At 35.9% G+C, this 14,979-nt stretch overlaps 1 protein-coding gene across 35 annotated transcripts in view; it reads right to left on the bottom strand.

Annotated features, from left to right (window-relative positions):
- Atrx (ATRX chromatin remodeler) overlaps positions 1 to 14,979 on the bottom strand; it is a 156,418-nt gene that overhangs the window by 55,440 nt on the left and 85,999 nt on the right. For all 35 annotated transcript variants that reach the window (XM_075957921.1, XM_075957935.1, XM_075957913.1 and 32 more), the window contains 8 exons: positions 14,846 to 14,939; positions 13,478 to 13,580; positions 10,883 to 11,107; positions 6,876 to 7,017; positions 5,765 to 5,874; positions 4,485 to 4,631; positions 4,162 to 4,339; positions 809 to 946 (listed from right to left, as the gene is read on the bottom strand). In XM_075957921.1, the coding sequence (XP_075814036.1) occupies positions 809 to 946; positions 4,162 to 4,339; positions 4,485 to 4,631; positions 5,765 to 5,874; positions 6,876 to 7,017; positions 10,883 to 11,107; positions 13,478 to 13,580; positions 14,846 to 14,939 (1,137 nt within the window). The remainder of the gene's footprint in view (positions 1 to 808; positions 947 to 4,161; positions 4,340 to 4,484; positions 4,632 to 5,764; positions 5,875 to 6,875; positions 7,018 to 10,882; positions 11,108 to 13,477; positions 13,581 to 14,845; positions 14,940 to 14,979) is intronic.

The raw sequence follows: 14,979 nt of genomic DNA, 5'->3' as shown, positions 1-14,979 counted from the left end.
GTAATAAAAGTAGATAATAAGCTACTATGACGCAGTGAAGTCTGTTCTTGATTCAGCTGTGCAAGCCTTTAAAGGTGCCACCACTTGCCCTATATTAAACAGCACCACAATGTAAAATAGCATTTCTATAGTAAGGAGAACAAAAGAACAATGGGAAAAATAACAAACAAATAAAAAGCCTGATGAAATGGAAAACACGAAACTCTATGATGACAATTGGAATTTGCTAAATAAACTCCTGTTCCATTCCAAGAAAATGAAGGCTATTCACAGGGCACCTCTCTGTATATTTCAGTTTTCTCTTTCAAAATTGTTCACAACCAGCCTTTCTTTTTAAACTTTTTTGCAAGTGGAGGGGAGGTTTCACTGTGTAGTATTGGCAACCCTAGAACTCACAAAGATAAACCTCCTCAGTGATGGGATCAAAGGTGTATACAACCACACTCAGCCTCTTTTTGTTTCCTTATTAGTACTTCCTCCAAACTGGATATATGACCTTATAAGACACACTGAATAAGCACATACACATTTTGTATATTTTAAAGCAATCGTTAAAGAATTCTGATACTTTTTCAAATATTTGAGTTTCCTTAGCTATATCTGAGCAATGACAACAGCACATGTCTTGTGGTATGCTACTCCTATCCATACAGCATTTCACTTATGAGCATGTTGTCCTTTTACAGAAGAATCAACTATAGATCATGGTAAGGGACTATAACAAACAGAAGGAAGAAAAATGGTAACAGTGCAAAATTATATGAGTCAACAACAGCATTCTGGAGCATAAAGGTGTATATTAACTCACACTCGATTAGGTTATTTTGAAGTGGTGTTCCTGTTAAAATAATCCTCCTTCTTGATCGTATAGAGTTCATAGCTTTAGAAACAGCAGATGCTTCATTTTTTAGAATATGGCCTTCATCACAAACAACAAAATCAGGGCCTATAAAATGTATACAAAAACAATGCTTAATTTAAACCCAATGAAACTAAAAAGGCTGTTCCTGGAAACTAAAAAGGCTGTTCTATGGTTAATCATTTTATAATGTTGGTCTTGAAAGAAAGTAACATTATTACAAGCACAATCATATTTTATGTCTCACTATGTATGGTTGAAATGGCACTGATTAGTATTAATCAAAGCAACCACAGCCAAGTACTAAAGTATTACTATAAATAGTATTAAGGTCTATAAACCTTGAAGACTAAAGCTTAAAGATTTTACCAAAAGCCAGGTGATATTGGCACATGCCTTTAATCTCAGCACTCACTCAGGAGACAGAGACAGAAGGATCTCTGTGAGTTTGAGGCAAGACTGGTCTATAGAGCAAGTTCCAGGACACCCAGGGCTACACAGAGAAACCCTGCATGAAAAACAAGCAAACAAATAAACAGAAGACTTAACCAACATAAAAAGAGCAAGAGAAATACAAGTGAAGAACACCTGGGTTTTTCAAAAAGAACTATCTTCTGGGGGATGACAAAAAAAGAAATAACTTTTAGAACTAAGATACTTTAAAATGCTTAAGCACTTTTAACAATTAGAATGAAATATCTTCAAAGATAATATTTTGGCTATAGATTACATTAAAATTATCACAAAAGACAAAGAAGAATTTATATATATATATATATATATATGAAAAAGACAAATATCAAAACTCTATAATGAATAATATAGGGGCTGAATAAAGAAGTGGCTCAGTGGTTATAAAAACTTGATGTTCCTCCACAGGTCCTGGCTTCCACCTCCAGCACCTAAATCATGGCTCCCAACCATCCATATCTCCATTTCCAAGAGATCTGACACATTTTTCTGGCCTCCATGAGCAACAGGCATGAACCTGGTGCACAAAAATACATGGAGGCAAAAACACCCACACATATAAATAAAAATAAGTATTTTTAAAAGGAAATGATAAAAACTAATTACAAGAAGTCATAAAACATTTGCAGTTTATTTAAAATAACACTAAATGCTGAGACTATTTTATGTTTTAAACACATTCCTCTTGGTATATGTTATACATGGTATATATTATGAGATACTCATTGCAATACAAGTAAATAGTTTGAGACTTAAAACTATCTCTAATCTTAAGGGACAGTGACAAGGACAAGGGAAGGATCAAGCATTCAAAACCCACCTCAACTATGTAGAAAAATACCTTTGTCACCCCCCCACACACACACACACAATTTAACAAAACACTAATGGAAAATCAAAGTATTGTTGAAGTCATAACAAGGATAACCTAGACATTTAAACTTAAAAATTAACTAACAAGAGGACTGGAGAGATGGCTCAAAGACTAAGAGGATTTGCTGCTTTTATAAAGGACCTAGGTTCAGTTCCAAGGACCAATTGACAGCTCATAACTTTCTGTAATTCCAGTTCTTGGGGACCTAACAAGTTCTTCAGGCATCTTCAGGTGCCAGACACACATATGGTACGGATATAAATGCAGGCAAAACACTTACACAAAAAAATACTTTAAAAATAACTTAAAAATTAAAGTAAATGAATACATTTTAAAGTAAAATAAGCATCATATCACCTAAAACTACATTTAGAATTGTATTACACATTAACCAGAATTTACTAAAGCAATGTTAGGCTACATAAAAAAAACCATTAATTTCAGAGCAAGCTGGATACTGTACACCTAGCACCTGGAACTGTTTGCTGGGAAGCTGAACAGCAATAGACTTAATTCCATAGAAGGTTTAGAATTGAAGGCATTTACTCAGCTAACTAGCCCTCCTCTCCTTTGTGTTCCTAAGAGCTCCTGCTTGTCCTCTGATCTACTAGTCTCTCCAAGAATTGTTTACATTTTTTTGCTCTTGGCTCTATGGTGATCTGTCTCTTTACCTCCAGTCTCTGTCACATAACACTAAGTCTTGTTTTAAATCTTTTGCGTATATTCTCTTAGCTTCCTCTTCTCAGCTAAAACTGTAGCAACTTTGTTGGTGGCTAAGAAAGCAAAAATTCATGAAGTGGCAGCAATGTGCTCATGAGTTAAATAACTGGTAAATTGCTATCCGAGATGTACTAAGTAGGAGCCAAAGAGAATGTCTAAGAATCTCAAAGTAGTGGACAAAGAAGAGAAAACAGAAGCATACGGAATTATATACCGGCTTCCAGTTTCCAATAGCATTCAGACCACCATTAAAATAAAAGGGAGCCAGACATATGATTTAGTAAGTCAAAGTGCTGAGGCTAGTTGCAAATGCATGAGCTCTATTACAGAAACCCACGGTGGTGAAAAGGTGCCAAAAGTTGTGTTCTGTCCTCTGTACATGCAAGCCATGGAACACATATGTTTACATTCATCCATTCTACTCATTCCTGCAATCTCAACCCCTCCCTCCCTTCTCTCTCAGACAAAGTAAGATGAAATTTAAAAATAAAATAAATCATTGCATCTTGAACTGATTCTGGAATCCATTCTTGCACCAATTCCCAGAAATTGAACTAAGATCATCAGGCATGCAGAATAACAGCTTTCACCCACTAAGCTACTTTAGTGCATGCCCCATCCTATTTCAGATGGACATATGATCTTACTGCCTCCATTTCAGAAATACTAGGATTACAGATGATTTGCCATGCCCAGCATATAAAACTTACTTCAAAATTAAATTTCAGGCTGGGGATGTGACCTAGCATGCATGAGGCATTGGGATTAATCTGTAGTACCACATCATCACATAAACCACGTGACAGGGTTAATGTCAATAATTCCATCACTCAGGAAGTGGAGGCAGGAGGATCAGAAGGCAAAGGTGACCCTCTGCTAGTCACAGAGACATCCCTGTCAAAATAGGGAAGGCTATGCACATGCCACAATGCCTGATTTTAAAAACTGTTTAAAACCATTCACAAGATACACTGAAAAAAACCGGCTGAAATAATACAATAGTTAAAATTCTAATACACCAACCTCAGATCGAAACACGAAAACTCAATAGCTAAAAGTATTAAAGATGATTTAATGTTATTTAAATTATATTTAGAACTAAGAAAAAAATAAAACCTAATGGACAAAGGAAACAAGTACTGGCTACTTAATAAGTATTCAATTAATAACTCTTAAATTACAGATAAACACATATTTTTCAACTGGCTTTGTCATGTCAGCGCTGATAGTACCTTACCTGGATCAACTAAAGCTTTATTGAAAATTTCTTTAAGTTTCCGACTCTTCACATTCCTTCCTTGAGCAAGATTTCGGTACATCTCATAACCTATGATCATAACGCCACCATCTTCTTGCCATCTCTGTAGCATATAACTTCTCTCCTGAGGACGTTTCACGGTTGCTAATTCAGAGACCTTGAAAAATAAAGGTTTAACAGTAGCTATTAAAACAACTGAGTTTTAAATACTGCCACTGAAATGTGCATTAGTAACTAAGAATCTTCTTTCCATATAGGAATCTCATGCTATTGCTTCAATAGGAAACATAACTAAATGTTACCTCAAGTTTTTCATCATCATTTAGTCCCTCCTGCCACTTCTCAAATTCATTCATCCAGTTCAAAGCAGTGTTAAGAGGACAAACCACTAAAGCTGTACTGAAATCCAATTTGTCACACAAAAGAACTGTGTGAAGAAAACTAACCACCTACAATAAAGTAAATAAAGTTACATTTTCATTTAAATATACACAAAACAAATTAGAAAAATCAAACAATCACAATTTACTCAGTTTGCTTTAAATAATGAGCCAGGCAAAAAAAGCAAGATCATAATTCCAAACCCATACAAAATATAGATAAAGAACTATAACATTAAAACCAGTCCTAGAAATGAAGGAGTTTTAGTAGTGAAAAGGACTTTAAACTTTTATTATCATAACAAACTATAAAGTTCAGTAAAAAGGCTGGGCAGTCGTGGTGCATGCCTTTAATCCCAGCACATGGGAGATAGAGGCAGGCTGATCTGTGAGTTTGAGGATAGCCTGGTCTACAAAGCAAGTTCCAGAACAATCAGGAATGTTACACAGAGAAACCCTGTCTTGGGAAAAAAACAAATTTCACCTGGTATCCTTGAAGCTGTTGGTAGTCACACCTGCAAGCACACTGCCTCAACTCCTATCACTCAGCACCTTTACACAAACATCACTCTTTTTGTAGTGCTGTCAAGAATATTTGGGTTTTTAACTTTTTCTTTTATTTGAGATTATAAAGCAATAGTATCATCTCCTCCTTCCCTTTCTTCCCTCCGAAATTTCGCACATACTCCTCCTTGCTCTCTAGCTAATTCATGGTCTCTTTTTCCATTGTTTTTATGCACATATATGAATATGCATACACAAACACCATCTCTTTAAATATGTTTACCCTAACTCTTGATCCTCCCCTTTTAACAGAGTATCAGAAAGTACATTTTTAAATTTCATTCCTCACCACAATATGCAATATAAAATACTTGAGAAGGGACCTTATTCTTCTTTACTGCTGTATCTCTACCACCCACCTAAAACACAGCAGAATCCAAAACACTTATTAATGTATGTGCAAAATGAATAGGTTTATTTCCTTTTTTTAAAAAAAGACTTATTTATTTATTATGTATACAACATTCTGCCTCCATATATGCCCGCACACCAGAGGAGGGCACCAGATCTCATTACAGATGGTTGTGAGCCACCATGTGGTTGCTGGGAATTGAACTCAGGACCTCTGGTAGAGCAGTCAGTGCTCTCAACCACTGAGCCATCTCTCGAGCCCTAGGTTTATTTCCTATAGCTCTTACCTGCAAGGTCTTACCAAGGCCCATGCAGTGGGCAAGAATACACCCTGAACCTGGAGATTTCTTTGTCTTTTTCACAGATTCACAGCAGCAATCCCACATAAACTGAACACCTAAGAATGAGAAACCAAAACTTGTAAGAAACAGTAAGCTTTTAGATTTTGTTTTTTAACATTTATTTTATGTGTCTAAATGTATACTATATGAGTGCTGGGAATCGAACCAAGCTGCCATACAAGAGCAACAAGTACTCTTAGCTACTAAGCCATCTCTCTAACACCCAAGAAATAGCATTCAAAACACAATGGGCACTAAAGATATTTTGTTGTTGTTGTTGTTGTTGACTAAAGACATTCTTAATACAAATAGAACTGGTTTTTTTTTCTGCTAAAGTAAAGCAGAACTAAAACACAAGCAGAAAACGGGGGGATGTCTGTTCAAATACCCTAAAGTATAACACTAGATTTCTCTATACCTTAAGATAGCTTTAAAAGGTAGAAGAATACTTGAAAAACAGAAACTTTAACCAAAGAGGGCAGAGCTTTGTATCAAATACACATTAAAGGCTACAGAATCAACCAGAAAACTATTCCGGGAAGAAAATTCTTCGTTGAGCAATAGAAACTGAACAATAAACAGGGCTGGTAATCCAAGAAGTAGGAACAGCTCAATTTCCCTTATGGACTACTTCACATATATATTTAAAATTAAAGTAGTAGCTCTATAGTAACACAGCAGAGAATAGGAACAGTTGAATAACTTCCTCATACTAATGTAAGAAAATCAATAAAACACTTACTTCAAAATGCTGAAATGGCACTTCCCTAAGAAAGCTTTTGGTTAACTGTGTTTCTTTCTACCTGCTCTAGCCAAGCACTATGTACTCTATGTACTCTGCTTCCCACTTGTAAGAGCACTTCTTGCCAATTTAAAACATTATGCTTGCAGTCACCAAAACTTATTCTCCCTTCCTGGTAAGATCTATAACAGCTGTAATCATATTATTGCTCTACAATGTATCTCCAGTGATTAGCAAAATGCTAGACAAACAGAAGAAGACAAAATATAGGTAAAATTTAGCTAAAAGTGATTAAATCATTTAATAACTTCTTACCATCTACTTGGTGGGGTTTCAATTTAATAACCATGTTTCTATGAACCTGCACTAAAGGTTCTTTGGTTTCTTCATCTTCATCTAAAACCAATTTGGTTGTTATTGGACACTTGGTAGGTGAGGCATCCTCAATTTCTATCACCTACAAAAAAGGGAGTTGTTGATAGTTAAGCTCACAGAAATCTTTCAAGCAATGGTGGAGTAGCAATCTTTTTTGCTTTTGTGTTTGTTTTTTTGTTTGTTTGTTTTCAATACAGAGTTTCTCTGTTAAGTCCTTGCTGTCCTGGAACTCACTCTTGTAGATCAGGCTGGCCTGAAACTCACAGAGATCCACCTGCCTCTACGAGCCAAGTGCTGGGTTAGCCACCAGCTTGTATCAATCTTAAGATAGATTTTTCCAAAGCATAAACACACCTATACTCAGGTTCATATTTCCCAGAGAAAAAGAAAATTTCATATAGACTTGAAATCACTATAGCACCCAAAATATTGGAATACAGTTGTATTAAGTAGGATTTTAAGTAAATAGCTCTCTCAGTCAGTGAAGTACTTGCTTGTACAAGCATGTGGACCTGAGTCCAATCCCCCAAAATATGTGGAAGGAAGGAGGGAAGGAGAAAGGGTGAGCAGGCAGGTAATTAGGCAGGGGAGTGGGTAAAGAACAAAAGGACAAAAGAAGGCAAGAAGGAAAGAAGCAAGCTATCCCTTCTGATAGTAGAGAAAGGCAGATTCTATCACTCAGAAGTCAGTCAGCATAATATACCTGGCCAACTCCAAGTCCCTATCTTAAGTGCGGTTGATAGTTCCCGAGGAATGACACTCCAGGCTAAACTCTGCGTTCTACATAAATATGCACCTCACACACACACAAATACATATATACTAACAAAAACCTTAATTTAACATACACACGAGAACAAGTATGTGTACACTCATTTTTTGTCAACCCTAACTAACACTTTAAATATAGGAACTAAACAACAGATTTAGACCTAGAAAACTGCTTCCATATAGCCCAAACCCAATGATGTTTTAACAAAAGAAATGCTTATGTGAACAACTTATTGTCACATGCAAAAAACTAACAAAAATTCTTAATTAGAAAAATTGTAGAAGTGGGGTATGGCTAGATAGTGGAGAGTTTGCCTAACATGTGCCAGGCCTTAAGGCTCAATTCCCTAACATAGAAAACTAAACAAAACGTTGTGTCAAGCATAGTGACAAAGCCTATACTCTTACCACCTGGAAAGTAAACACAGGAAAACCAGGGGGTCAAAGACAGCCTAAGCGAAATATTGAGTTCATAAACAAACTTTGCAACATGAAACATTGTCTCTAAAAACTGAAAAACAAAATATGCCGTTGAAGTGGTAGTCAACCTCTCTCCCATTCCTAAATGCTGGGGTTACAGGTGTTTACCACCACATCTAGCCTAGAAGTTATCTTGAAGCAAACATAAAAAACTAGGGAACTTTATACATAAAAATTGGAAATTAAATCACAGGTTTGTAATGAAATACAAGGACACTAAATTTACATGAAATTTTAAGTGATAAACACATCAAGAATAATACTGAGAGACAGAGTTGAGCATATACATTTAGGTCCAAATTCCATTTCATTTTGCTATGTAAATTTTCTTAACATTAGTTTCTATACTTGAAAATTAGGAATATGTTTCAAGAGCCCTCAGAGGAACTGTGGAAAATAAAGCAGCACATATTAAGAATTTAGTACATAATAAGTATTCAACTTATTATGTCCTAGCATAGACGGTATCATGCCATATCACAAGGAACAGCCACTACAAAAAATTTAATTTCTTAAAATGCCTTGGCCTGTTTGCAAGATATGGTAGGCAAAATGTTAAAATGGCACCAGTATTCTTGCCTCTTGGTATAAACGTCCTGTATAATCTGCCCTTGTTGAGTGTGGTTAAGACCTATGAATACAATGTGATATGAGTCCCAGATATGAATAATCATCATTTAACTCAGATTTACTCAAAACATACTCTCCTAAGTAGGCCTGAACTCAAAAAGTTAGCCATTCAAAAGATTGAAATGCTTTCCTATGGGGCAAAGAACGGAAGCAACATGTCATGTAGCAGAAAGAAGCATGTAGTCGATAAGAGACTATGTACGTGACTGCAAGAAACTAACACACCATGTTAACAAGTTGAGAAAATAACAAAAACTCTTAGACGAAAGTACAGCCCTGGTTAATTTCTTAAACATAATGAAACACTGAGCAGAGGATCCAGTAGAGTCATACCTAGCTAAGTCACTCCCAAATTCTCTAATAATGGTAAGATAATGAATTTATCTTCTTTAAAGAGGTTAAGTGGATGCAAACATTTTCAAACAGGCAGAAAACCCCTTGATGTCTGCAACCTCTTTCCTTGGGCAGATCTGAATACTCTGAGATCATTACACAAAGTACCAGGGAATATGAGTTCTCCCCCTCTACTATGGTATAGAATGCTTTGCATCCTTCTCCCGGGTTCTGATGCATACAAGCACGTGGAGGGAGAACTTTTTGTCTTGGAAACTTTGCCAGCCTCGCTTGCATACAGGAGCTGGCCACTTACCCAGACCACAGTAGAAAAGCTTACTGTGACCATGAGTAGCATCTGCTAGTAAAGATGGGAAGTTCTTTTCTTCAATATAATATGCTTTCTTTGCTTAGTTCCCTACCTCATTTTAGATTAAGTATATTCATTATTATTTTTTTACAGTAATTTTCACTTCGTAGCTTATTCTCTATCATTATTTTGGCTATTATTTTTCCTATGGTTCTTAGTGGTGTTGTAGCTGGCATTTACTCATTATAAATTTATTCCTATATCTGGTTTAATTTTGGGTTCCCTAATATTGGGTTCTGAGTGTTGATAAGGAATGAGCTCACCATAAAAGGCAACTCACAAAGACACCAATAAAAAGTCAACAGGTGTATGTATCCCAAGGTTATAGAGGTCACAACACAGAAAAATAAAAATATAGAAATTCAAAGTAGTGCAACTTAAAAAGAACACATTTCTCAAAATATTATAACTTGAAGAAATAAAATATAATATGACCTTATAATAATGTTTAAAATATCCTTATCTTTTTAATGTTATAGTCTCAACTATTAATAGATGATGATACCAATTCTGGAATCTACTCCAAAATAATCCAAAAGTAGGTAAATATATGAAACAAATCTGGTACTGTTAGTAATGGATGATGCTGGAATAAAAGATACATGGAGGATTACTATATAATTTTGCACACATATATTTGACAGCATTTTCACTAAAAATTGATTCAAAAAGAGAAATCCCGGGGCTTAGAGAGATAGCTCAGAGGGTAACAGCACATACTGCTCTTGCAGAGGACAAGCATTCGGTTCCTAGCACCCATGTCTGGAAGGCAGCTCTAGTGCCTAGAATCCCAATTCCAACAGATCTGACACCGTCTTCTGGTCTTCATGGGCAAACACACACACATATGAAGCAAACCCACATGCAGACATACATATAAACCCATAATTTAAAATAACATAAACTTTTAAAAAAAATTTATACATATAAAAAAATCAATTTAAAGCTGACACGAGAACTCAGCAGATAGAGGTACTTTCTACACAAGCCTAACAACTGAGTGGAACCCACATAAAAGCAAAAGGAGAGAACCAATCACAAAGTGCCTTCTGATAAACACATGTGCATCATGGTACATATGTACCCCATACACACAATTTTAGAAACTAAAAAGAAATTTTAAAAAGGAAGTCATTTTCCTAACTAACTATATTACAATCATTTGTTATCATGTAACAGTCTCAATTGTTTTCAAATCCTTAATTATACAAGCATAGCCTAATAAGCATAGCATGCTAACACTGGTGTAAAAGAATTTTACCTAGAAATCTACAGTTTATTAAGACATTCAACTCTTGAAAACCTGTATGCATCTGTGACATATGTCTATGAAAGTTATATATCACAGAAATACAGTGGCTACCTCTCTTAATTTCTCTCTCTCACGTTCTCTCTCTGCAATACGTTTTCGTCTCTCTTCTTCTTCTTTAAGGGCATTCTGGGTTTCTGTTCTTAGTTTATCATCTTTTAGAATCTTCCGAATTTTCTTTCTGCCTTTTCCAGGGGACTTAGAATCATCATTTTCATCCTCCTCCTCCTCTTCTTCCTCCTCCTCATCATCTTCCTTTTTTTCTTCTTCAGAATGGGTCTGTGGAATTCAAATACAGAGAAAAACAATAAAAGTGCTCTAATACATTTATTTCATGTTAAATTGCGTAATGTGCCAACAAGGGGTAGATGAAAAACTTTATTAATTATATCCAGAAATAAACAAGTGTTGAATAAAACTTCAATTAAACCAGAACAAAAGAAAAGAATCAGGGCTAAAGAATCAAACAGGTATTAATTTTAAAACTGTATACAAATAGCAAACAAGAACATGAAAAGATATCCAAACTGACAGGTCAGAGGAAAAAATTCAAAACTGTAATTAGGTACCGTTTTATGCACATTGTAATTATTATTAATAAAAACAAATTTTGTAACACAAAGGGGGCCTGCTTGTTGTTGGGGTTTTTGTCCCGCCCAGTACCCCACAACTGTTTAGCCCCAAAAAAAATCACACATAGGTCTCCATAAATTATAAGCTGATTGGCCCATTAGCTCTAGCCTCTCTCACTGGCTAACTCTCACATCTTGATTAACCTATTTTTCTGATCTATGTTAGCCATGTGGCTCAGTACCTTTTTCAGTGGGGCAGATCACATCCTGCTGCTTCGGTAATCTGGGCAGGAGTGGGAGGAATCAACTTCCTCCTTCCCAGAATTCTCCCGTTCTCATTGCATCATTTCTATTTCCTGTCTGGTTTTCCTGCCTATACTTCCTGCCTGGCCAATCAACATTTATTTAACACATGATTGACAGATTACAAATTCTCCTGCACCACTTTCCCCCTCTTTTTAAGAAAAAAAAAAAACAAAGGAAAATATCCATAGTCCATTTTTTGGGAATGTGGGCATAGTATTCTAGGCTACTTCCAGCTGGTTGGGGGCACTGATAATCTTATAAGGAACCTAAAGAAAATTTAGAGTTATAATCAAGTCCTGATTGGAGTATCCTGTGAGTCTTGATCATCTCAGGCAGCAAAATTTAAGAAACTAAATGTCAGTGAACATGAGGCAGTACAGTGCTTCTAAGAATGCTAAATGATGTAACCAATACAGAAAAACTACGTGGAAATCTGACCCAGCAATTACAACTTGCACACATACCAGAGACAACTAAATGCAGGAATAAAAACAAATATTTACAGGTATGTTCATAATCGCCTGACTCAAAACAATTAAAAGGAGAAAATAAGCGATGTCCAACAACAGGTGAATGAATACTCAAAATGTGATATACATATACAACAGTTTATCCAGATGTAAAAATGAAATGCTGATATATGCTACAACATGAATTAAACCTGAAAACAATTCATCAACAAAATAAGATAGGAAGAAAAGCAAATATTTTATTGTAGAAGGTACTTTAAATGTCAAATTCATAAATCAGAGCACACCAGAAGCAAAATAAAAATCAGACAGAAAAATGACAAAGTTCAGTTGGTCTTGGGCTGAAGAGATGTCTCACTAGTTAAAAAGGCTTGCTGTTCTTCCAGAGGACCTGAGTTCAATTCCCAGCACCCATATCCAGTGACTCATAATGGCTCTAGGAATCCATTGCCTTCTTTTGGAGTCCTACCTGCACATACATGGCATTAAACACAACACACACACACAGAAATTATGTTTTAAACTTCTGAAAAGTCCAGTGGGCCTGAAATTATTGTTTGTGAAAACAATTAAGGCCATTAAATAGTATATTCTAACATGTTTCCAAAGTTAGTTTTTCAAAAAGTAAAGCCTTCTGGCCTAGGAGATTGTCTCAAGTGAAGGGTAGGTATCTAACATGCCTGAGGCCCTATATTCATGTCAGCACTCAGGAAGCTGAGAAAAGAGGGTCAGGAATTCAAAGCCTACCTCAGAAACTGAGTTAGTTCAAGGTCAGGCTGAACTACATGAATCCTATCTCAAAAGAGGAAACCAATATACTGTGTGAAAAAAATATTTTTGTGAATTTAAACAAAGAAAAAAATGAATGAAGATAGTTATGTTTTGGAGCTGGAGAAATGGCTCGGTGGTTAAGAAAGAGCACTGACTTCTCTTGTAGAGGACCCAGGTTCAATTCCCAGCAACCACATGGCAGCTCACAATTGTTTAAAACTCCAGTTCCAGTGGATCAACCACCCTCACACAGACACACAAGCAGGCAAAACACCAATTTGCATGAAAAGGTAATGATTGTATTATATTACAATGTTTTAAATGTGAATACAATAACATTAAAAATGAATTAAAGACTTTCTGCTAAAGGCAGAGAATAAGAAAGAACAAATGATTCTTTCAACAATAGTAAGAATTAAATAATAAAATATAATTACTGAATGGAATACAAACAAAAATGGTGAACTTACTATGAAGTATAATATAATGGGTGAATAATAATTCAAACAAACAACAAATGCCATTATTACCTTATTTTCACTGGAGGAATCCTCTTGAACTTTAATCCGTCGTCTTTTCTTTTTCTGTTTATAACTCCGCTGATTTTCTTCCAATTCTGCTTTCTTTGCAGACCTTAAGAAAATTTTAAATGTAAAATGAAGTAAAATAAAATGCTTCCTGATGAGTATGTACTATTCTGGAAATACCATGCCAGGATCATATATATGCTGGCACACATACTACAGCACTGAGCAGCATACATATGCCATCTTATTATTTTAGTAATAATAAAAGGCACAAATCATAAAATTAAGCATCTTAGCAATTTTTCAGCATATACTTTAGTAGTATTAATAACACTGACTTTTTCTGAATACCACTGCTCAAATGTATGGCATGCATATAGCATGCAGCAGACTGCGGGGTTTCATTCTCAGCACTACAAAATCAAAATCAAGCAATTAAAAACATTAACGAGGGGCTAGGACTGTAGCTTAGGTGGTAGAGCGCTGGCCTACAAAGCACAAAGCTCTAGGTCTAAGCCCTACCACAGAGTAAAATGGTGCTAGGAAACACCTGCCATCTCAGCACCCAAGAAGTGAAAATAAGAGTAACAATGGTTCAAGGTCATCCACAGGTACACAGAAACTCCAAGTCAGCAGCCCTGGCTATATAACACTGCCCAGCCACCCCCCCCCCCAAAAAAAAAAACAAGAAGAAAGGAGGGGCAGAAAAAGAGGAAGATCTGTCTGGGCCTGTACCTCATTGGTAGAATCATTGTCAAAAACACATAAAGCCCTGAGTTCAACCATCACCACTATTACAGACTAAATATAATTATCTGTTTTAATTTTTATTAACATATATTAATTTGCACAATGTTAAGGGTTTCATAAACACATTTATTCCCTGAGAGAGAGAGAGAGAGAGAGAGAGAGAGAGAGAGAGAGAGAGAGAGAGAGAGAGAGAGAGAGCATCAATGTGTAGCAGTTAAGAAAACTTGTAGGCATCAGTTCTCTCTTTGTATCAATTTATTTTCAAGGATAAGGCTTATCAGAAAGTATCTTTACCCACTGAGCTTTCTCACTTTCAAAAATTAATTTCAAGCATGTGTGTGTGTGTGTGTGTGTGTGTGTGTGTGTGTGTGCAACTTTATTTGCAATCAATCATAGTCCTTCTTCAGAGGGAGGGGGCCAGAGTACATATGCAGGGAAACAAGAATAGCTTACAAGTATCGATTCTCTCCTTCCACCACATGGGTCCTAGAACAAGCTCAGGTCATCAAACTTAGCAGTAGGCAGCTTTACTGTCTGGGCCATCTCACTGGCCCAATTCCCAACCTTCTTTGCAAAATAAAGCAAAACAGACATACAAACAAAAATATGTGTAATACTGACCTTGTTCTAGGCCGCTGTTCATCCTCAGATTCACTGACTTCTTCACTAACTCCTGACTCTTGAAAGTCAGTGTCTTCTGAATCCTCACTGCTCACTTGAATTTAGAAAGAAATGAGTAAATAGTTTTCAAAAGA

The sequence above is a fragment of the Microtus pennsylvanicus genome, chromosome X, assembly GCF_037038515.1.
Source record: "Microtus pennsylvanicus isolate mMicPen1 chromosome X, mMicPen1.hap1, whole genome shotgun sequence".
NCBI lineage: Eukaryota > Metazoa > Chordata > Mammalia > Rodentia > Cricetidae > Microtus > Microtus pennsylvanicus.
Note: the sequence above shows the minus strand (reverse complement) of the source record. Positions and strands in the feature narration are given on the sequence as shown.